The 24,957-nt window shown below is 44.8% G+C and overlaps 1 protein-coding gene across 3 annotated transcripts in view; it reads left to right on the top strand.

The window, feature by feature from the left end:
- GABBR2 (gamma-aminobutyric acid type B receptor subunit 2) overlaps nucleotides 1-24,957 on the top strand; it is a 363,159-nt gene that overhangs the window by 165,982 nt on the left and 172,220 nt on the right. For all 3 annotated transcript variants that reach the window (XM_082403891.1, XM_082403890.1, XM_082403892.1), the window contains exon 4: nucleotides 11,095-11,196. In XM_082403891.1, the coding sequence (XP_082260017.1) occupies nucleotides 11,095-11,196 (102 nt within the window). The remainder of the gene's footprint in view (nucleotides 1-11,094; nucleotides 11,197-24,957) is intronic.

Here is a 24,957-nt window from a genome sequence, read left to right as displayed (position 1 = left end):
CTTCAAACAAATCTCTGTCATCATTCTTTCTTGGGCTCTGACTCTCCTACCTCCCTCTTTCCCTTATAAAAACACCTCTGATCACCTTGGGCCCTCCTAGATAATCCAGGCTGGTTTCCTTATCTCAAGATCCTTCACTTAAACTCATCTGCAGAGTCCCCTTTGCCACGTAAGGTAGTGCATTCCAGGGATAAGGAGGTGGACACCTTGCAGGGCGGCAGTGGGGGTGGGGGGGGGTGGCGCGTAGATTATTCTGTTCATCACACTTAAGATTCTTCGGAATTTCTAAAATTGTGAAAGGCTGGCTGATGGGAACATGGATTTGAGAGCCAGAGAACCCTAGTTCCACTGAGCCATCTGTCCCACCCCATGCAGTTGGATCCAGGGTGTGTACCTGCCCCATAGCATGTAGCTCTGGAAGATGGGCCCCTGAGCAGCAAATGGTGGGCAAGGGAGGAGGGGACTGTGGCCCATGGGATTTCCCACCCCTCCCTTTGAAGGACTGCCATATAGGGTGATGGTGGTGAGGGCTGCAAAGGAGGAGGCAGCTGTCTTGGGTGGGTCCTGGGTGTGGGGGCCTGTTGCTCAGCCCAGCTCTGCCTGTTGGGATCTCTGTTTCCAGCCACCATGGCTCATCGTACACCTACCAGCAGGTGGGAGCTGTTGTAAGGGCTTGATGTGAGTATCTGGGCAGAGCTCAGGTCACAGGTCCCCACAGCCCTGTGCCTAAGTAATGGCGGGACGGAAACAGTCCCAGGGAACGCTATCTGCCCTCAGGCCCCACGGGTCCCCCAGGAGAGCACCACAGCACCATGCCCAGGGCTGGTCCCCATGTCAGCTGGCTGTGTCTTCAGGCAGAGGCATGCGGTCCAGCCCCTGGGCATTTGCCTCACCCCTGCAAGACCGTCTCAAGACATAGCATAAACTCCCGGGCTCAGAATATCTACATGATAGCCTAGATGGACGCGGTGTGCATTCGCTCTTTCTCTCATTCATCTCATAGCTTTGAGCACCTACTGCATGCCAGGCACGATGCTGGACCCTGGAACTAAAACAAAGCCCTCCCCTTTGCAGGACTGCCACGTTAGTTAGGGAGGGGATGTGACAGCCCTGGTGCTTGTGGTCAGCTCTGCGAACCAGCACAAAGTCAGCGACCTGGACTCCTGAGCCCTCCACTGAGGCTCATGAAGCTGGCGGCCCCCCACGGGGCCATGTCTCATGACACTGCCACTCATGGTCCCCTACTTGTTTTTTTAATTTATTTTTATTTATTTATTTTTGGCCGCATTGGGTCTTCGTTGCTGCACATGGGCTTTTTCTAGTTGCAGCGAGCGGGGGCTACTCTTCACTGCAGTGTGTGGGCTTCTCATTGTGGTGGCTTCTCTTGTTGCAGAGCAGGGGCTCTAGGTGTGCGGGCTTCAGTAGTTGTGGCACATGGGCTCAGTAGTTGTGGCTCGCGGGCTTAGTTGCTCCGCGGCATGTGGGATCTTCCCGGACCAGGGTTCGAACCTGTGTCCCCTGCATTGGCAGGCAGATTCTTAGCCACTGCCCAACCGGGAACCACCCCCCCACCCCAACCCCCTCCCCCCCTCCCCCACACACACACTTGTTTTTCTGCTCTTGGTAACTCTGGGGAAGTGAGAAAAACCATTTTTCTTTGGGACAGACAAGTGACCATTGAGTAGAGGGAAACCAGATTCCCTTCGGGAAAACTCAGCCTGTGATGTGAGGGTGTAAACAGGACAGTAAGCCTGGGCTTAACCATGGGAATGTGGTTTGAACCAACAAGTTGCCAGGTCTCAGGAGACCCCAGATGTATTAGTTTCCTGGGGCTGCCATAGCAAGTCACCACAATCTGTGGCTGAAAGCAACAGAAATTCTTTCTCTTACAGTTCTGGAGGCCAGAGTTCTGAAATCAAGGTATCAGCGAGGCCATGCTCTCTCTGAAAGGCTCTAAGGAGAGAATCCTTCCTTACCTCTTCCAGCTTCTGGTGGGTCCAGGTGTTCCTTGGCTTGTAGCCACATCACTCCTGTCTGCCTCTGTCTTCACGTTGCCTTCTCCCTTATGCCTCTGTGTCCCAAATCTCCCTCTGCCTTTCTCTTATAAGGACACTTATCATTGGATTTAGGGCCCATCCAGGTAATCCAGGATGATCCTTAAATTAATTACATCTACAAAGACCCTTTTTCTAAATAAGGTCACATCCATAGGTTCTGATGGTTAGGAATTGGACATACCTTTTTGGCGGTCACCATCTAACCCACTGGCTCTGCATTGTGAACATGCAAATGTCACAGTGCCTGTGCAAGTATCCCATATGAGCAGTAGATCTAATACATGTTCACTTATGTATTTACCCTTTTTTAAAAGTTTCAGTTATACTCAACTCCAACTATAGGTTAAAATTATTTGTAGAAATCTGAAAATTAGATGGCTCCATTTTTCAAAAGGAACAATTTCTTCAACGAGTGCTCATCAGGTTTAGAAAGGTAGAAATATAACCACATGGATACGTTTCTCTGGGACTCAAACTGCACGCCTCATGTCTTTGAAAAACTTCAGAGCTGCAGAGGACTGCTTTAGCAACTCTAAAATTCAAAAAGGCAAAGAGTGGGGGCAAGTGGGATTTTGAAACTTACTCTCCTAGAACCACAAACACTGGCGGTGGAAGAAAAATCCCCTCTCCAGCATCCCAACCAGCTTCTACTTGCACACCTCTGATGACAGGGAGCTCACTACCAAATTTGCCTACCCCATCATTAGAACGTTCATTTTGGCTTTAAGCCAAAATCTGCTTTCCTGACCCATCTACCTATTGGCCCCACCTCCAACACAGGGGTGCCCAGAACCAGGTGCCCTCCGTTCCACATGACAGCCCTTCAGTGTTTGAAGTCGGCCATCACTTCCTGTCTTGGTCTACTCTTCTCCAGGCTAATTTTTTAATTAGCTTAAATTAATGGTGGTTCCTGGGGAGCTCCAGCCCCAGTAAAAGTGACCTGAATTATTCAAAGATTTGAGTGTTTTAAATGCCTGTTTATCCTAATTAGCATCTTAACTACAGCAGTGCCCTTTGCCTCTAATGAGCCACATTTTAACATGTTCCATATTTTAATGGATTTTCCTTGAATGAACCGTTTAATCAAGTGAAGACACATTTCATGAATGAATAGAAGTAAATCTATAATTATACGCTTTAGTCAGGTAAGAGGAGTGACACTTCAGCACAATCTAGGGCTATATATAGCAAGTGTATTTGAATGACAAAGTAGGTTACCTCGGCTTCCATAGGAGAGCTGGGAATTCGCTTTGCTCTCAAGTTCATTTCGTAACCTAATTAGAATTTTCAAAGAGTTGTAAAGTGCCTGTGGTGCAGACTTGGTTCTCCCCATCTTTACCTGGATCTCCGCCTTTCTGGATGATTCCTCAGCTGGCGCAGTGGCCTCCTTAGGGAAGGTGTCTGGGGAACTACTGGCCACAGAAGCCAAGTGTCCTGGGGTCTCTGATAGTCCCCGCGGCCTCGCCTCCCCTTTGCATTTCACTTGCTCCATCAGAGCCTTCCCCGCCTGGGACGTGTGGTCCGAATGTGAGAAATTACAGCTGTAATAATCCTCTGCTCCTCCTTTTCTTACTGTCTGTCTCTCCATCATTCCCTTCTCCTTGCTTTCCTTCTCACCATTCTCCCTTCTGACATGGTCAGGATCTGCTCATGGTGCTGGGGGCCAGGAGTAGAAGGATCTGGGGATTAAAGATGAGACATAACTGTTGACTGGGGTAGGAGAGAAGTCCCAGCTGTAAAGGAAGATGGTGCCCAGAACCTGGAGAAGGTAGGAGTAGGTGACTTGGGGGGCTTTTAGGAAGCTGGCAACCTAGCTGTGAGCCTGGCAGTTCTGTGGCTTTTACCCCTTCATTTGTGGTTCTCAACTTCAGCTACATGTTGGAATCACCTGGAGACCTCTAAAAGTGCTGATGCCTGAGTCCTATCTCAGGGACTGTAATTGGTTTAGGATGCAGCCAGGGCATCAGTAGTTTTTAAAGACTCCCAGGTGATTCTAACATGCAGCTGCAGTCAACATCTTGAAAATACCTCATGAAAGACCCTGGCCATAGCACCCAGCTAAGTCACTCCCACAGTCCTGCTCCATGGAAACTGTGTGAGATAATAACCATTTCTTGTTTTAAGCCACTAAGTTGTGGGATAATTTGTTACACAGCAATAGATGACTAATACAGATTATTAGTTACCCCGAATATATCCCCAAGTGGGTCAGTTCATGTCACCTCCACCACCATCTCCTCATCCAGCCTCCAGAATCTCTCATGTGGATGGTTCTGTAGCTGCCTCAATGGCCTTCCTGTTCCCTCATGCACCTGCCCTCATTGGTCCCATAGCAGCCTGAGTCTTGGTTTTAAAACACAGTTCTAATAATGCCACCCTCTCCCTGGAACCTTGTGAAGGCTTCCCACTGTTCTTAGGCTGAAGACCAGAATCTTTCCTGTGAATTATGAGGCTCTCATGGTCTTCTCCTGTCCACCTCTTCTTTCTCATTTCATTCCAACAGCTTTCCCCCAGCCCCTGCCCATGCTGTGCTTCAGACCAGCACAGCTCTTCTAGTTTTCCTACCAGCTCTCTCCCGCTGTAGGACCTTTGCAATGTGTTGCTCCTCAGCCTGGAATCCTTCTCTCTGCCCTACCTTCTGTCCTAGATCTGACTTCTCTATGTTAGCCTCTCCTGGAAGCATGCCCCTGAACTTGAGCACCTTGTCTTGTAGGTACCAGGGTAATTATCTGATTAATGTCTCTCACCCCCTCTAGATAGAGACCCAAGAATGGATTTGCTCTCCATCAGAACCCTAGTATTATTTCACATGGTGCCTGGAACAGAAGAGATGTCAATATTATGAATGAATAAATGAATGAATGAATGAGAGAGACTGGGAAGAACGAACAGGGCCCCATCCTGGAATGACCAGGCACTAGGTAGCTGTTCAGAAAGGGACTCAAGCCCAGAGGCCAGAGAGTGACTGGACAAGAGACAGAATTCCAGCCCCAGGAATGAAGCAGGAGCCCTGATTGAAAGCCTGAGGTCTAAGAAGGCCCCTTGCCAAGCTGGCAGGGGGCTGAAACCCCTGGCCTCCTGACCTCAGGTTCCTTACATTACCTTGCTGGAGAAAGGGAAGTTCCAAGGCTGAGGTGGGGGATCTCACCTCAGGGAGAGAGTTAATTGGCCATACCTGTGGGCAGCAGAAAGTTGCAGGGGGACAGGAACCTGGCAGGGCATGCAGATGTGGTCCTGGGACCCTGAAGCAGGGACAGCATGGGTGGAAAGAACAGCCTGACCCACATGGCAGTTATTCAGGGTGGGGCACAATGCTGTTATTTCATAAGCCCAATCACTGGGTGATTTCCGGAGAGGGAGAATCATCTGGGCAGCTGGGGTGTGTGAGTGGAGAGGTGCAGCCTTCAGAGCAGGGAAGAGGCCTGCAGGTGGAGTGGCACTGTGACCTGCTCAGAGGTGGTGACAAGCCTCCCTGGTAGAACAGGGTGGACCCACATTATGCTTAAAATGGGTCACATGGACTCAGTTATGCTAAGCCAGAAAATTCTCCCGAAGAGTCTGGTCACCTATACTCTTTTCCTAATTCCATTAGCTTCGTGTCTTTTCCTCTGATCCCCTTTACCTTCTCCAGCCTGTCCGCTTCTCCCCCTACATCTCGCAGGACCAGCTGTGTATCCCCAATGCCGAGCCTGTGGATGGGGGCTGTGCGCTCAGTTGGAGGAGCGAGGCCATTGTGATGCCTTCATTGGAGTGTCAAGTCCCTGTCACCCCTTCTCCTACAGCCCGTGAACCAGCTGGGAGGGAAGGTCGTGTATAGACCCACTGGGCCCGCAGTTTAGACAGCTGATCTGACCTGACAGCATTTTCTGCCACTCAGCCTGAGCAGGACGGTCCTCCCAGCTCTGAGCTTTCCCCCAAAGCCACTGATTCTGCCTGGTTCTTGACTTCTTTCAAGACGTTGGACTTCCCTAGAGCTTGGAGTCTAAGTGTTAAAATTCTTGGATTTGGATCTGTGATTCCCAAGGCTGCACTGGGAATTGGTGTCACCAATTGGTGTCACTCCTCACCACTCCTGAGGAGTCACTGGTGTCACCCCTTGTGACCTTTATACTCCCAACACCCCCGCCACCATGTCCATGGTCTTCTAAAGGGTTCTTGGTCCCTGTCGTAGCCACACCTCTGTCCTCTGAGCCTGAGCCACTTTGTCACAATCCCTGATAAATGCACCCAGAACTGAGCCCAGCACTCCAGGTGTGCTCTGAGGTGGGCAGAGCAGAGGGTGATTGTCCCCTCCACGTTCTAGATGTGATACCTTTTTAAATGTGAATCCCAGTCCTGCTCACCCTTTTGGTAATTGCCTTCCTCAGGTCCAAACATTGTGGTCTCCTAATCAAGCAGAAAATATCCAAGCCATAAAAAGCATTTTTTCATACCATTATCAATGGTTTGCTTAAAACTTGTCCTGCCTTCTTTAGGACAGTGGTCCTCAAACTTGAAAATATATCAGAATCACCTGGAGGGCTGACTAAAACACAGATTGCTGGACCGCACCCCAGAGTGTCTGACCCAGTAGGTCTGAGGTGGGCCCAAGAATTTGCATTTCTAACAAGTTCCCTCAGGTGATGCTGGTGTTACTGGTCCAGGGGGAACACTTTGAGAACCACTGCTTTAGGGACACGCTTTCTGGTGTTACTTCGCATCCACAGTCCATACCAGTTCTTGGGGGGAAAATCAACAGCTGTTGCCTCCAAGCCTATTTTCGATTATTTATTCCTAGAGCTCTGACCCACTGGTTCTCCCTGGTGCCGAGTGAGCTGTGCTCCTTTCAGATTTGCTCCGATGGCCAGGACTGGGATTCATTGCTCCAGAAGCAGGGAGAGTTCTTCCCTTAGGCAATCTCAGCCCCGTGAGCTGGCCCGGAGGGCCCAGCTTTTAAGGACTCAACCCTTCCTAATCTCCCTTCTAGCAGCACTCAGGGCCCCGCTCATGGTCTTCCTCACTCCACTGGCAGCCCTGACCCTCCCTTCTAGGTGATGGGGCAGCCTTCTTCTCTGTCCCTTCCCTGCCCATCAGCACCCATCTCTCCCCCTTCCTCCCAGGATGGCCAGGGCCTTTCAGCAAATCAGACTCCTGATGGCTGCCTCCCTGGGCCCCATATGCAGATTAGGCCCCCAGTGGGACTCTGGCTATACTTGAGTGTGTGTGTATGTATGAATGTATTCTATTTTCTTGAGAATTAAGTGTCACTCCTTTCCAGGAAGAACATATTTCTGCTTTTATAGTGGAGGTGAGTAAAAAATAGGATGCAGTTTGCTGAAATGTAGTTTTTAGCAAGCTGATAAAAGATATTGGCCCTGTAAAACAGGAGATACCTGCAGTACCAGAATGAAAAAAAAAAGGTTTTTTTTTCTAACTTACTTAATAATCTTTAACCAGTGCAATGAATGATCCTTCTAGCCACACGTGGGAGTGTGGATTTTTTTCCTTGTGAGGTGGATCAATTGCATTATTTCTTTAACATGCTTTGGTTATTTTAAAATATCATTTATTACTGTTTTTTTCCATTTGCTTTCCCTAAAAAAGTCCATGAGAATAAATGCTCAAGCTGAGCAGACTTCTTTGTGCTGAAATTATGATCAGTGAGTGCCTAATGTCACCAACCATCTGTTCTGACCTGTTCTGGCTCATAAGCCTTAGGAACTGTCCACATCTGGCAGGATCCAGAAGAGCCAGCCTGGGACCATTCAGAGAGCACTGGCCTGGGAGTCACACCTCAGTTTCCTCATTTGTGAAATTAGGGGCAGAATGAGGTAACCTCTAGGGTGTTTTGGTTTTGTTTGTTTCGAGTTGTGACTGCCTGTAAAATATTTTTTCTGCCGTTAATTATATACAGCTCTCATGCACACGCTTACTCACAGATAGATACTGCAAGCCACTGACAGCCTTGATGCTGCGTCTTAGGCCTGGAAATGATCATTCCAGCTTTTAAGCAGCGTAAAGAACTTCAGAATTTCCAAAGCCATTCCACATCCTCGGTGTTTTTGCTGGGCCCTGTAAGTTACATGCTGTATTGCCCCCATTTTATAGGTGAAAAGGCTGAGACTCAAGAGAGTTCGAGTAGTTTCCCTAGCTCTGGGTGGCATGGACGTGGACAGCCGCGGCTCGACTGTGCATGTCTTAGTAGTCTGTGAATTGGCTGTGTTGCCTTCCAGCAGGGCCGAGTTTGCACATTTTCTGTGTTTAATAATTGTTGTTGCTCCACAGCACCCTCATGACACACAAAACTAATAATGGAACCCCACCCGCATCCAAAAAGGATTTGAGGGACTTCCCTGGTGGCACAGTGGTTGGGAACCTGCCTGCCAATGCAGGGGACACGGGTTAGAGCCCTGGTCCAGGAAGATCCCACATGCCGCGGAGCAACTAAGCCTGTGTGCCACAGCTGCTGAGCCTGCGCTCTAGAGCCCACGAGCCACAACTACTGAGCCCGTGCACCACAACTACTGAAGCCCGCACGCCTAGAGCCTGTGCTCTGCAACAAGAGAAGCCACCGCAGTGAGAGGCCCACGCACTGCAATGAAGAGTAGCCCCTGCTCACCGCAACTAGAGAAAACCCACATGCAGCAACGAAGACCCAATGCAACCAAAAATAAATAAATAAAATAAAATTTATTTTTTAAAAAAGGCAAAAAGGATTTGACGCAGCAGAAATGAACTGTAATGGCAAAGTCAACTTTTTTTTCAAGCAACTAGCTCCCAATCTTCCATCAAAATAGAGGTAAAAACTAAGGATGGACAAGGTTCACCCTGACTGCGGCAGTGTCATTCTTTTTACAAAACATTTATTGCAAAGTATTTCGAGCATTCAGAAAAGCACAGAACACCAAACACCCATGGACTAGCCACCCAGAATTAATGTGTTCACATTTTGCTCTATTTGGGTAATATTTCTTTTAAAGAAATGAAATACAGCAGTTCCCACTGAAACCCCCTTTGTTCCCCTTCTATGGTGGTGGCTTCCCAGTGACCATCCTGTGACATTCAGGGCCAAATTATTCAAAACATTTTGATACATACATTGGGAGGATCCACCACTTGTTGAAACAAGAAGTGCTTTTTTTTTTAATCATGGTAAAATGTACATAACATCAAATTTACCATTTTAACCATTTTTAAATTTACGTTACAGAGGCATTAAGTACCTTCATATTGTTATGCAAGAGGCACCACCAGCCATCTCCAGAACTTTCCATTATCCCAAACAGAAACTCTGTACCCATAACTCTTCATTCCCCCATCCCCCAGCCCCTAGGAGCTACTGTTCTCCTTTATGTCTCTATGAATTTGACTACTCTAGGTACCTCATCTAGGTGGAATCTTACAATATTTGTCCTTTCGCATCTGACTTATTTCACTTAGGATAACGTCTTCAAGGTTCATCCATGTTGTAGCATATATCAAAATTTCATTCCTTTTTAAGGCGGAATAATATTCCATTGTATATATAAACCACAACTTGTTTATCCATTCATCTGTTGGTGGATATTTGGGTTGCTTCCACCTTTTGCTCTTGTGAATAATGCTGCTATGCACATGAGTGTCCAAATATCTCTTTGAGTCCCTGCTTTCAATTCTTTTGGGTATATAACCAGAAGTAGAATTGCTGGATCGTATTACCATATGATGGGTAATTTTAACAGTGCACAAGGGTTCCAATTTATCCCCATCCTCATCAACACTTGCTGGGTTTTGGTTTTTGATAATAGCCATCTTAATGGGTAGGAACAAGAAGTGCTCTTAAAGATCATCTTCTCTTGAAGAGGAGGAGACTGAAGCCCTAAGAGGGAAAGGGTCACACAGAGAGGCCGAGGTCACAAGCAACTCAGTGCCAGAGCAAGACCTGGAACTTGGGTCCCAAAACTCCCACCTGGTTCTGTCTACTAAAACACACAGTCTCGTTTCCATGGCTTTATGTCAGAGGGTATACAGTCATGGACATGGGCCAGATACAGATTTCAGATTTATTTGTTTTGGTCCTAACTTTGTTTTTAAAAAAAAATTGAAAATAATATCAACATTTTAAAATGTGGGAGATCCTGTATTTTAAAAATCTAGGGACTTCCCTGGCCGTCCAGTGGTTAAGATTCCTTGCTTCCATTGCAGGGGGCACAGGTTCGAGCCATGGTTGGGGAACTAAGATCCTGCATACTGTGCAGCGTGGCCAAGAAATAAATAAATAAAAATAAAAATCTGGATTTCTGATTTCACCCCCCCAAAATCAGAAGGTCTGGTGACTCTGGACCAACATTCTGGCATAGCATGTTTGGAGCTGAGCAGTAAGTGCCATCTTTAGGTGAGGCATATAGTCACCAGTTTGCCACAGTCCCCACCACTCCCTAGTATCCTTCCACACAGGCTGCTTCACACATTGGCTAGTCTGTGTGAACACTGGAGTTTGCAGCTTTCTGCTTTCCAAGCACATAGATGTTAGTCATTCTGTGTGTCAGCAGACACATAGTTATGTTTAACATCTCAGGCTGATTCCATACCCCCTTACTCTCTCCTCTGTTTTACTTTGTCTATATGAATATCTCAGCTATTTCTTCACCCTAGAAATGAAGTAATATTGCAAATAAATAATGCAAAATATAAATAAAGAAGTATTTGAATAGTCTGATTTGGAGACAGCATGATGTACTTAACTAATCTGATTTGGAGATAGTATGAAACACCAGCATGAAAGTCCAGAGACTTGGGTGCTTGTCTTAATTCTTCCAGGAAATTCCTGGGCAACTTTAGTAAGCCCCTTCCCTGTCTGGCCTCCTTATGCCTATGTGTCAAGTGTGGAGTGGGACTGGGAGATCTCCAAGGCCCCAGGGGGCACTCTAGTTTTTAACGAAGATAAAACCCACTCCTTTTGTGCGTTGATGGAGAAAATCACCCTGCCCATTTGAGCCACTTCCCAGGACGACCCCTCTGAACTGGCCCTTCCTGTGGCCGCCAGCACACCCACCCTCTGCTTTCTCTTTGCTGGCAGGTGAGGAACGACCTGACCGGGGTTCTGTATGGTGAGGACATCGAGATTTCAGACACTGAGAGCTTCTCCAATGATCCCTGCACCAGTGTCAAAAAGCTTAAGGTAGGTGCAGCTGGCCACAGCCCAGAGGACAGACTGACCGCATGCTCCTGGGGTTCCCCCAATCCCCTGACTTTGAAGGAGTCTCGAATTCAGGCTGTTTCATTTCATCCTTGGCATCGGACATATGAGGAGAAGCTCTCAGAAGCTGGCTTCCCTTGGCTGTCCCCAGTGCTGGTTGTCCAGCACTGGCCAGAGGTCTGATTGCCAGGTGCACAGCCATGTGGAGCTTGCTGGGTGATTCTGTATCTCTCAACCCAGCCTGAGAGGCAACCAGGGTGCAATTATTATCATGTCTGTTGTGAAGAGGCTCAGAGAGAGGAACTCTCTTGCCCAAACCCACAGCAAGGAAGTACTGTTGTTGGGACTGAAAGCTCAGGCTCCTGACCCCCTCCAGTGACACTCACTCCAGGAACAGAAGGGTCAACTAGATGTTTGCCCAGTTGTAAGTAGTTCCTAACTGTCATCTGTCCATTCATTCCCCAAACTCTCTCAAACACCGTGTTTGTGCCACACACTCTCCTGGGCTCACAGACACCGTCAGGCCTGCCAATGTCCTCAGGTCACTCAGAGCTGGTAAGGAAGGCAGATACCTCTCAGGGGTACCAGGAACGGAGGGGCTGGGGAACAAAGGGAGGAAGTGACTCATCCCTCCTGGGGGAGGGTTCAGACAAGGCTCCGCCACAGAGGATGGGCAGGAATGAGACCTGCAGGGTGAATATCAAAGGGCAGGACAGCCATGCTCACTGTGCACTTGGGATCAGCAGGAATTCCAGGAGGCTGGAGTACCGGGGTGGGGCCATGGGAAAGATGCTGAGGCCGAAAACAGAATTTGGAGCCAGTTTCCATGAGCCTTGGATGTTGAGCTAAGAAGTTTGGTCTTTTATCCTGAGGGCAGTGGGGAGCTGCTGGGGGATTATAAGCAGGTACTGACATAGTTAGAGCTGTCACCTTACTCTTCCATTCGTCATGCCCACATTGAAAGTCTCCTGAGGCCCCAGATGCCAACTGCTGACATGTCCCTTCTCTCTTGGGCTGGTCCCAGGTTATACCAATCAGAGCAGGTGGCAGTTTAGAGCTCATGAAGCCCTCAGTTCACATATGGGGAGACTGAGACCCAGAGATGGGGAGCAGGGGAGCAGAGCACCAGTTGTTTGTCACCTGCTCAGGAGCAGATACCACATCTGCATTGACATTTCAGCCCTGGGAGCCTCTGCAGATGAGGAAACTGTAGCTAGGGAGGGCCTGCTAGCAGCCTAGGTGTCTGGGGCTGGATCTGCCCAGCTCTTCCTCCACAGACAATGTGGCCTGAGGGTGGAGTCTGGCTGTGCAGAGGCCCGGAGGATCAGAGGAGTGGAGTGCCTGCTCTGCAGGGACCACTTGGGGTGGGGCTGGGGTGGACGGGGCTCTGGTGCTGCGCTGACATTCTCCTGCCACACACAGTGTCTCCCCAGGGTGGGCACTGGAAATAGCTTCCTGCACCTCAGAGGCCCAGCGGAATTCTGTGGGCTTTAAAATTTAAAGAGCCTTTATGTGTGGAGCAGACGCATTAGTTGAAAGTCTACAAGAAACTGGGGATGGATGGAACCGGGTGCTCTGCTCATCAGCCAACTAATTCCAACAGAAGCAGGAGTGATATGAACGCTGATGAAAACAGCAGCTGGCCTTTCCAGTGCATTGAGCAAGGGCCAGGCCCCCCTGCAGAGCCCTTGACCTTCACTTGCCCATTCAGCCCTCCCCAGAGCCCTGGGACAGAGAGAATTTTTGTATCCCCGTTTCACAGATGGGGAACTTGCGCCTCAACGAGGTTAAGAACTCACCCCTAGTCACCCAGCTGGAAAGTGGTGCATTGGAATTCAAACTCAGATCTGGGCAATGCCATGGTCCAGCTTCTCCACCGCCCCACACAGCTGCAGTTCTGAGAAAGGATTCCAGCAGCACATAAGCCCGGGAGAGCAGAGCCAAGGACAGCCTGCTCAGGCTGTTGGCAAAGGATCCCCTCTGTGTGGAGTGCTCTTCCCCCAGAACCTGCATGGCTCCTTCTTGCATCTTCTTCTAGTTTTTTCTCAGTTGTCCCCTTTTCCCAGAGGCTTTATTTAAAATTTAAATCCCTGCCCCTCGCACTCCCACCTCCCCTTTCTGCTAATTTTCTCCATTTCACTGATGGACATCTGTATCAGTGCCCTGGGGCTGCCATAGCAAAGTACCGCAAACTAGGTGGCTTAAAACAACAGAAGTTTATTCTCTCACACCTTGAGGCCAGAAGTCCAAGGTCAAGATGTCGACAAGGCTGTGCTCTCTAGCAGCCTTGGAGACTCTTCCGTACCTTTCTCTAAGCTTCTAGTATCACTGGCAATCCTTGATGTTCCTTGGCTTGTGGCTGTGTAACTCCAGTCTTTGCCTTCACTGACATTTCCCCCTTTTCTCTTCACATCATCTTATTAGGACACTAGTCATGTGGGATTAAGAGCCTACCCTACTCCAATATGACCTTATCTTAACTAATTTCATCTACAACGACCCTGGTTTCAAATGAGGTCACATTCTGAGGTATTGGGAGTTAGGATTTCTACATATCTTTGGGAGATACAGATTAACCCATGATAATATCTGACCTCCTATACATTTTACCCAGTTGTTTTGTCATCTGTCTCCTCCCACTAGGATGTAAGCTCTAGGAGGCAGCACTTTCTGTCTGTCTTGGTCACTGTTTTGTTCCCCAGCACCTGGAACCAAACCTAATTTGCTCAACACATTTGCTGAGTGTGTGTAAACAAAATACCAAGTCTGGACAGACAAAGCTAACAGAGAACACAAGGATAAAATACTCAGGAACAAAGAAAATTAACTTCTGGAAAGCTTAGAGAAAAAGCAAATCTTTGGTTTGCTCTGGGATAAGATAGAGAAGGAAGTACAGAGGACAAGGAAGATAACTAAATAGCAACTAGCAGAATTAAAATCTGCATTGGAGGTAGTAGAGAGCAGAGTTAATGCCAAGGAAACTAAAAATCAGTAATATGGAGGACAAACTTGAATTGCTTTGCCAGAATTCAGAGGAAACGGTCAAAGAGATCAGTCTAATGAGAGGAAAGATAAGTTATGGACACTGGAGAAGGGAGATCCTAAGGGAAAACTGGGACAAATGAAACAGAACCAAAATCAAAAACAAAACAGGAATCTCAGTATCAACAAGCACAACTACCACCCAGATCTTGGTTTCTAATACCATTCTCCATGAAAAGGAACCAGGGCTCCTTGGAGAAATGCCTGACTCTAGGACTGGGACAGGAAACATACAAGATGATCCTGGAGCATCTTGTAGTGCCAGAAAGTTAAGGACGTGCTCAAACCACATCAACAACACACACTGATGGAGGTGTGTCAGAAGAGTACAGCAGCCAACTGAAAGAGCCACTGAAAGAGCTCCCAGTGGCCAAAGCTGGGACATTTGAGCAATAAAATAAAAGTGGTGTTGGATTATAACCCAAAGTATAAAACAGATACTCATGATTGAGTAAGTAAATGGGAGAGAATAGACAAATCTCCTATGCCAAAGAATTCCAAATAATTTATGTAGATATTTCAGGCCCAAGGAGGTAGAGCAGAACTACCCACTTGTTAAGTGACTTCCTTCCAAAGAGCACAGGATGAAAAGGGGGGAAAAGAAGAGTAACTTTAGAGTGGAAGAATCTGACAACTACCTCAACCAGTTGACCAAGGTCAGCATCAACAGTGATAAGTCATGTTGATAGTATGTACCTTTGATATGATGTGGTGAGAAGGGCACTTTACCTCTGTGTTCTTCCTCCCCAAAACCTATAACTCCAGTCTAACCATGAGAAAAACATTAGGTAAATTCTTGTTGCAGGCCATTCTGCAAAATACCTGACCAATGCTCCTCAAAACCGTCTAGGTCTTCAAAACTAAGGAATGTCTAAGCCAAAAGTAGCCTACAGAGACATGACAATGATATATAATGTGGTATCCTGAATGGGATCCAGGAATAGAAAAAGGACACTAGAGAAAAGAACTAAGGGTATCTGAATAAAGTATGAGCTTTAGTTAATAATGAATTGACATTGATTCATTATTTATAACAAATGTACTATATTAACGTAAGATGTTAATAATAGGGGAAACTGGGTGAGGACATATGGGAACTCTATATACTCTCTTTGTGATTTTTCCATAAATCTAAAACTATTCTCAAATAAGAAGTTTACTTAAAAAAAAAATAGGTGACAAACTTAAGTGGGCTCAAGAGAGATCTACTAGATTGGACCTTACAAAATTGCCGATATTCAACCATTTTGAAATTACAAAGTCAACAGTTTCATAAGGAAATGTGCAGACTGTATGTGCAGTCTAGCTGGCCTTTCTGCATTCTAGCAGAATTGGTGAATAGAGAGTAATACCCAGACACATTTTGTCAGAAGTTTTGAAATACAAACAGAAAGGGGAAAATCTACAAGTATCTAGCCCAGAAAAAAACAAATTTCCCACAAAGGTGCAAAACCAGGCCCCCTCGACTCCCTTGCAACATTCAATCCCAGAGATGATGGAGCAACTGGGAGACATTCTCCGATGTGTGAGACTCACATGATGTACTACTAGCCAGTGCCCTTCTTGAAGTTAATCCTTGAAGTCCTTTATCAGCCTGCCGAGAACGATAGCAAACTTTATAGCTGAGGTCATGACAGAAGCAGGTGAGCAGGGATCACAAAAGCCCGTGGAGAGAGAGCTAAGTAGTCATTATAAAAAGTTGTTATAAAAGTGTATGCAGATGCAGAAATTCATTTTGAAAGCAAACGTGCATATACATGCAATGCAAATAGATACTGTAATAACAGTAATTGAGATATAAAAACCCAAATTCCATTAACAGAGCCAAAGAAGTGAGTAAAAAAAAAATTGGGTGCTAAACTCCTGGTCTTAAGTAGGAGAGGGACTCAAAAGAGACTATTTTGCTTATGAGTTTCATAATTAGAAAAATATAAGTTAAAAAAGGCTTTGAATAACTTAACGGTAAGTATGCTATAATACAAATAGAACCTGAAGCTCCTGAAACATGGAAGATAAAAGCAAAGAAATCTAGTCCACATATCAAAAAACAGAAAGCAAATGTGAAAACCAGAAAGTATAAACTAAAACTGCAGACCAAATATAGTCATTCTGACCATAAATTCAAATAGGTCAAACTCCCTATGAAGAGGCAAAGACTTTCAGATTGTGTTTTGAAGAACTAACTATAGTTATATTTACAACACAGTGACACAGAAAGGTCAAAGGTAAAAGTCAGGCAAAAGTATATCAAGCAAACTAAACTGCAGCAAGGATCCAGTGTTCACATTAGAATAAAGAGAATTCAAGGTACAGGTGTTAAACAGGATTAAGGAAGTCGTTTTCTATAGATAAGGGTACAATTCACCCTGAGAATATCACACTCATGGACCATTATTGCTATACATTACATCTCACTGAAATATATAAAGAAAAGCCTGTTAAAATACAAAGGAGAATTGACACAAACACAATAGTATTGGGAGCCACAACATCTCTCTCTCAGTCTTGGACAGATCAGCCAGGCAAAAATAAGCAAGAACATAGAGGAACTGAATAATGGAATTAATCAGGCTGATTTAGCAGATACGTATCAAAGTTTGTCTAAAGGAAAGTCAGGAATAAAACCATCTCTGTGTGATGAAGACCCCAGGCCTTTAAGCTCACTTTGGGCCTGTTTCAGTCAGGGGCCTTTAATGTTAACTGTTGCCAGTCTGGGCTGGGAGGCCATCCCTCGAAGAGCCCTGGGTATTCCCATGGTGCCCACACTGAAGCACCAGGCTTTATGGGGGTGAGCGCCAGGCCCCAGATGTGCGCCTCTGTTCATTTTGAAACCACAGAATGCATTCCAGGCCTTAGTAGAGCATAGGCTCTTCTGTCTAGGCATAGAAAGAATTCAACAAGAGGCAAAGTGACAGGTAAGGAAAGAGTTTATTAGTGTAGAGCGCTGTGAGAGATACAAGCAGGAAGGCAAGGGAGTGCCATGCCGAGAACTTAGTGGCCCAGGTTTTATAATCAAAGGAAAAGCGGGGAGGTGAAGAAGGCCCCCATCTTCCTCGTTCTTGAGTAGACGTCAAGCTTCCATCATCACTTCCTCCTCCACGTCAGGTAAGGGAGTTTTCTTGTCCTACATGGTCAAACCGGGACTGTCGTGGTGCTATGAAAATGAGCAAAAAGGCGGTAAAATATACTAAAATATGGTAGATTATCTCAGGTTTCAGTATAATGTCATCTTTTCCCTATATGTATATATTTAACATTTTTATTGGAGTATAATTGCTTTACAATGGTGTGTTAGTTTCTGCTTTATAACAAAGTAAATCAGCTATACATATACATATATCCCCATATCTCCTCCCTCTTGCGTCTCCCTCCCACCCTCCCAATCCCACCCCTCTAGGTGGTCACAAAGCACCGAGCTGATCTCCCTGTGCTATGTGGCTGCTTCCCATTAGCTATCAGTTTTACATTTGGCAGTGTATATATGTCCATGCCACTCTCTCACTTCGTCCCAGCTCCCCGTGTCCTCAAGTCCATTTTCTACCTCTGCGTCTTTATTCCTGTCCTGCCCCTAGGTTCTTCAGAACCTTTTTTTTTTTTTTTAGATTCCATATATATGTGTTAGCATACGGTATTTGTTTTTCTCTTTCTGACTTACTTCACTCTGTATGACAGACTCTAGGTCCATCCACCTCACTACAAATAACTCAGTTTCGTTTCTTTTTATGCTGAGTAATAGTCCATTGTATATATGTGCCACATCTTCTTTACCCATTCATCTGTTGATGGACACTTAGGTTGCTTCCATGTCCTGGCTATTGTAAATAGAGCTGCAGTGAACATTGTGATACATGACTCTTCTTGAATTACGGTTTTCTCAGGATATATGCCCAGTAGTGGGATTGCTGGGTCATATGGTAGTTCTATTTTTAGTTTTTTAAGGAACCTCCATACTGTTCTCCATAGTGGCTGTATCAATTCACATTCCCACCAACAGTGCAAGAGGGTTCCCTTTTCTCCACACCCTCTCCAGCATTTATTGTTTCTAGATTTTTTGAGGATGGCCATTCTGACCGGTGTGAGGTGATACCTCATTGTAGTTTTGATTTGCATTTCTCTAATGATTAGTGATGTTGAGCATCCTTTCATGTGTTTGTTGGCAATCTGTTTATCTTCTTTGGAGAAATGCCTATTTAGGTCTTCTGCCCATTTTTGGATTGGGTTGTTTGTTTTTTTGATATTGAGCTGCATGAGCTGCTTGTAAATTTTGGAGATTAATCCTTTGTCAGTTGCTTCATTTGCAAATATTTTCTCCCATTCTGAGGGTTGTCTTTTCATCTTATGTTTTCCTGTGCTGTGCAAAAGCTTTTAAGTTTCATTAGGTCCCATTTGTTTATTTTTGTTTTTATTTCCATTTCTCTAGAAGGTGGGTCAAAAAGGATCTTGCTGTGATTTATGCCATAGAATGTTTTGCCTATGTTTTCCTCCAAGAGTTTTATAGTGTCTGGCCTTACATTTAGGTCTTTAATCCATTTTGAGTTTATTTTTGTGTATGGTGTTAAGGAGTGTTCTAATTTCATTCTTTTACAAGTAACTGTCCAGTTTTCCCAGCACGACTTACTGAAGAGGCTGTCTTTTCTCCATTGTATATTCTTGCCTCCTTTATCAAAGATAAGGTGACCATATGTGCGTGGGTTTATCTCTGGGCTTTCTGTCCTGTTCCACTGATCTATATTTCTGTTTTTGTGCCAGTACCATACTGTCTTGATTACTGTAGCTTTGTAGTATAGTCTGAAGTCCAGGAGCCTGATTCCTCCAGCTCCGTTTTTCTTTCTCAAGATTGCTTTGGCTATTCGGGGTCTTCTGTGTTTCCATACAAATTGTGAAATTTTTTGTTCTAGTTCTGTGAAAAATGACATTGAGTTTCATAGGGATTGCATTGAATCTGTAGATTGCTTTGGGTAGTATAGTCGTTTTCACAATGTTGATTCTTCCAATCCAAGAACATGGTATATCTCTCCATCTGTTTGTATCATCTTTAATTTCTTTCATCAGTGTCTTATAGTTTTCTGCATACAGGTCTTTTGTCTCCTTAGGTAGGTTTATTCCTAGGTATTTTATTCTTTTTATTGCAGTGGTAAATGGGAGTGTTTCCTTAATTTCTCATTCAGATTTTTCATCATTAGTGTATAGGAACGCAAGAGATTTCTGTGCATTAATTTTGTATCATGCTACTTTGCCAAATTCATTGATTAGCTCTAGTAGTTTTCTGGTAGCATCTTTAGGATTCTCTATGTATAGAATCATGTCATCTGCAAACAGTGACAGCTTTACTTCTTCTTTTCTGATTTGGATTCCTTTTATTTCTTTTTCTTCTCTGATTGCTGTGGCTAAAACTTCCAAAACTATGTTGAATAATAGTGGTGAGAGTGGACAACCTTGTCTTGTTCCTGATCTTAGAGGAAATGGTTTCAGTTTTTCACCATTGAGAACGATGTTGGCTCTGGGTTTGTCATATATAGCCTTTACTAAATTCTCTCTATGCCTACTTTCTGGAGGGTTTTTATTGTAAATGGGTGTTGAATTTTGTCAAAAGCTTTTTCTGCATCTATTGAGATGATCATATGGTTTTTCTCCTTTAATCTGTTAATATGGTTTATCACATTGATTGATTTGCATATATTGAAGAATCCTTGCATTCCTGGGATAAACCCCACTTGGTCATGGTGTATGATCCTTTTAATGTGCTGTTGGATTCTGTTTGCTAGTAATTTGTTGAGGATCTTTGCATCTATGTTCATCAGTGATATTGGCCTTTAGTTTTCTTTCTTTGTGATCTTTGTCTGGTTTTGTATCAGGGTGATGGTGGCCTCGTAGAATGAGTTTGGGAGTGTTCCTCCCTCTGCTATATTTTGGAAGAGTTTGAGAAGGATAGGTGCTAGCTCTTCTCTAAATGTTTGATAGAATTCACCAGTGAAGCCATCTGGTCCAGGGCTTTTGTTTGTTGGAAGATTTTTAATCACAGTCGCAATTTCAGTGCTTGTGATTGGTCTGTTTATTTTCTGTTTCTTCCTGGTTCAGTCTCGGAAGGTTGTGCTTTTCTAAGAATTTGTCCATTTCTTCCAGGTTGTCCATTTTATTGGCATAGAGTTGCTTGTAGTAATCTCTCCTGATCCTTTGTATTTCTGCAGTGTCAGTTGTTACTTATCCTTTTTCATTTCTAATTCTATGGATTTGAGTCTTCTCCCTTTTTTTCTTGATGAGTCTGCCTAGTGGTTTATCAATTCTGTTTATCTTCTCAAAGTACCGGCTTTTAGCTTTACTGATCTTAGCTATTGTTTCCTTCATTTCTTTTTCATTTATTTCTGATCTGATCTTTATGCTTTCTTTCCTTCTGCTAAGTTTGGGGAGTTTTTTGTTCTTCTTTCTCTAATTGTTTTAGGTGTAAGTTTAGGTTGTTTATTTGAGATGTTTCTTGTTTCTTGAGGTAGGATTGTATTGCTATAAACTTCCCTGTTAGAACTGCTTTTGCTGCATCCCATAGGTTTTGGGTCGTTGTGTTTTCATTGTCATTTGTTTCTAGGTATTTTTTGATTTCCTCTTTGATTTCTTCAGTGGTCTCTTGGTTATTTAGTAGTGTATTGTTTAGCCTCCATGTGTTTGTATTTTTTACAGTTTTTTTCCTGTAATTGATATCCAGCCTCATAGGGTTGTGGTTGGAGAAGATATTTGATACGATTTAAATTTTCTTAAATTTACCAAGGCTTGATTTGTGACCCAAGATATGATCTGTCCTGGAAAATGTTCCATGAGCACTTGAGAAGAAGGTGTATTCTGTTGGTTTTGGGTGGAATGTCCTATAAATATCAATTAAGTCCATCTTGTTTAATGTATCATTTAAAGCTTGTGTTTCCTTATGTATTTTCATTTTGTATGATCTGCCCATTGGTGAAAGTGGGGTGTTACAGTCCCCTACTATGATTGTGTTACTGTCAATTTCCTCTTTTATGGCTGTTAGCATTTGCCTTACGTATTGAGGTGCTCCTATGTTGGGTGCATAAATATTTACAATTGTTATATCTTCTTCTTGGATTGATCCCTTGATCATTATGTAGTGTCCTTCTTTGTCTCTTGTAATCGTCTTTATTTTAAAGTCTGTTTTGTCTGATATGAGAATTGCTACTCCAGCGTTGTTTTGATTTCCATTTGCATGGAATATCTTTTTCCATCCCCTCACTTTCAGTCTGTATGTGTCCCTAGGTCTGAAGTGGGTTTCTTGTAGGCAGCATAAATACGGGTCTTGTTTTTGTATCCATTCCGCCAGTCTATGTCTTTTGGTTGGAGCATTTAATCCATTTACATTTAAGGTAGTTACTGATATGTATGTTCCTATTACCATTTTCTTAATTGTTTTGGGTTTGTTATTGTAGGTCTTTTCCTTCCTCGTGTTTCCTGCCTAGAGAAGTTCCTTTAGCATTTGTTGTAAAGCTGGTTTGGTGGTGCTGAATTCTCTTAGCTTTTGCTTGTCTGTAAAGGTTTTAATTTCTCCGTCGAATCTGAATGAGATCCTTGCTGAGTAGAGTAATCTTGGTTGTAGGTTTTTCCCCTTCATCACTTTAAATATGTCCTGCCACTCCCTTCTGGCTTGCAGAGTTTCTGCTGAAAGATCAGCTGTTCACCTTATGGGGATTCCCTTGTATGTTATTTGTTGTTTTTCCTGTGCCGCTTTTAATATTTTTTCTTTGTATTTAATTTTTGATAGTTTGATTAATATGTGTCTTGGTGTGTTTCTCCTTTGATTTATCCTGTATGGGACTTTCTGTGCTTCCAGGACTTGATTGACTATTTCCTTTCCCATATTAGGGGAGTTTTCAAGTATAATGTCTTCAAATATTTTCTCAGTCCCTTTCTTTTTCTCTTCTCCTTCTGGGACCCCTATAATTCTAATGTTGGTGCATTTAATATTGTCCCAGAGGTCTCTGAGACTGTCCTCAATTCTTTTCATTCGTTTTTCTTTATTCTGCTCTGCGATAGTTATTTCCACTATTTTATCTTCCAGGTCACTTATCCGTTCTTCTGCCTCAGTTATTCTGCTATTGATTCCTTCTAGAGAATATTTAATTTCATTTATTGTGTTTTTCATCATTGTTTGTTTGCTCTTTAGTTCTTCTAGGTCCTTGTTAAACGTTTCTTGTATTTTCTCCATTCTATTTCCACGATTTTGGATCATCTTTACTATCATTACTCTGAATTCTTTTTCAGGTAGGCTGCCTATTGCATCTTCATTTGTTTGGTCTTGTGGGTTTTTGCCTTGCTCCTTCATCTGCTGTGTGTTTCTCTGTCTTCTCATTTTGCTTAAGTTACTGTGTTTGGGGTCTCCTTTTCGCTGGCTCCAGGTTCGTAGTTCCCTTTGTTTTTGGTGTCTGCCCCCAGTGGGTAAGGTTGGTTCAGTGGGTTGTGTAGGCTTCCTGGTGTAGGGGACTGGTGTCTGTGTTCTGGTGGATGAGGCTGGATCTTGTCTTTCTGGTGGGCAGGACCGTGTCTGGTGGTGTGTTTTGGGGTGTTTGAGACCTTATTATGATTTTAGGCAGCCTCTCTGCTAATGGGTGGGGTTGTGTTCCTGTCTTGCTAGTTGTTTGGCATGGGGTGTCCAGCACTGTAGCTTCCTGGTCGTTGAGTGGAGCTGGGTCTTAGCGTTGAGATGGAGATCTCTTGGAGAGCTTTTGCCATTTGATATTATGTGGAGCCGGGAGGTCTCTGGTGGACCAGTGTCCTGAACTCGGCTCTCCCACCTCAGAGGCACAGGCCTGACACCCGTCTGGAGCACCAAGACCCTGTTAGCCACACGGCTGTGCCAAGCCAGACTCTGGTCCAACCTTGCCTATGTTTTTGTTTTTAGTGTGCACAGAGGAGCATGTCCTAGGAGTCATTAACTTACTGACCTCCCTGGGCAGGATGTGGGTCTCACTCCACCATTGTTTTATTGTTTTGGGGCATGTCTCATGCTTCTATTGCATGGTTTTGTTGCTAGGCAAGCCTGCTTTCTTGAGTGATTATTCACTTACAGGGTCTCCCTTACTTTTTTCTTTTACTTATGATACCTTAGTGGGATTAACTATTTAATCATTTGCTTTGTCCCTTTACTCTGTCCCTATCAATTTCAGTTGCTTTATTGGCCTTCCGTGGAGCAGCCCCCAACCCATCATTCAGGATTCAGACTCCAGGAAAATCTCCCTATTTTATAAATCAGCTGATTAGCAACCTTATTTCCATCTGCAATGTTAATTCCCCCTTGGCATGTCACACAGCATATTCACAGGTTCCAGGGATTAGAACATGGACATCTTTGGGGAGCCATTATTCTATCACAGGAAGACCACAAAGATAGGTCTTGAGGGGGACTGTTCCCCACTTTGCTTCATGGGAAGGTCCTAGTGGGAATTACCACCCCCCCCACGGGCCAGGAATCCAGCCTGACTGCCTGAACCTGAGGTTTATACCAGCACCCCGAGGGGATGCAAAGCTACAGAATAAATGTAGTGCATCTTCCCAGCAGGCCAGTTTTGCTCAGAGACATGGGAAGAAAAAGCATTATTTTTATCTTAAGATAAACATAGATATGTTATTGGAAGGCTAAATATACATGAAGTTTCAAGATAAAATAATAAACTTTAAAGAAATGCCATGCTTTGCCAGTGGGCTGCTATGGGCTGTACCCTTTTTCACTCCCGTCCTTAAGAGTATATGTCTCCTGCTTCTCTGCTTTTAGGGACACTTCTGGAGAAGAAAAACAAAGTCTAAGAAAGACTAATTTTAGCTAAACAAAAGAGAATAGTCATTCTGGGTGTGGAATCAGTCTGGCAGAGCCAAGAGGGACTTTGGAAAACATCTATGCTAACCCTCTCAGGCTTACCCCAGGTCTCACGACCAAAGTGGGGGAGTAGGAGCAGGCCTGGGCTACTCACCACTTCACCAGTGCCCATTGCTCCAGGTCAGGGGCACCTCCCAGCCTGCATCATGGCCGGCCTCTAATAGCTCAGCCACCTTTGGGCTCATTGCACCTTACCCCTTTCTACAACGTTGAACATGGTTTCATTTGATTTTTCAGCAGCTCAGTGGGGTAGTAGGGTAGTGTGCGTCTGTAGGAAACCAGGAAGCTATTAAACGTAGGCTGAGACAGATGCAGAAATGGCAGGAGGTCAGTGTCAGCGTCAACCTTGATCTTCTAGCAGGACCCCACACTGCTGTCACAGGGAAGCAACATGGGTTGCCTTCTGCTTTCCTGCTCTTTTAAATGCACATCAGCTATTTTAATGTCTCAGGGTTACATTTGCTGCTCAGGTCCTTTGACTTCAAAATCCATAGGACTTTTCTCCATGAGTCATTGCTGCAGACTGGGTACTGAGCCCCAGCAGCCCAGGCCTGGTGGGGTTGGCCTTCTCAGCGTGGGAGGTAATATACAGGAGTGAGTGGTCAAATGCTTGGGCTCTGGGGCCAGACCCACATTGGGTCGAGGCCAAAGTCACCACTTCTTATCCCTGTGACCTGGTGTCTTAGGTTGAACTCCCTAGAAACAGAGCCTGGGATTCTTGTGAAAGAGATTTATTGAGAGTGGGCTCAGGAGAAGGGGAGAGAAGCAGGATAAGGCAAGAGGGGAGCTAGGCCAGAATGCCTTTTGGCTGGAGATGGGTTTAACCTGGCCTC

The sequence above is a fragment of the Balaenoptera borealis genome (assembly GCF_965194805.1).
Source record: "Balaenoptera borealis genome assembly, chromosome: 8".
Lineage (NCBI taxonomy): Eukaryota > Metazoa > Chordata > Mammalia > Artiodactyla > Balaenopteridae > Balaenoptera > Balaenoptera borealis.
The sequence above is the reverse complement of the archived record's forward strand: the minus strand, read 5'-3'. Positions and strand labels throughout refer to the sequence as shown.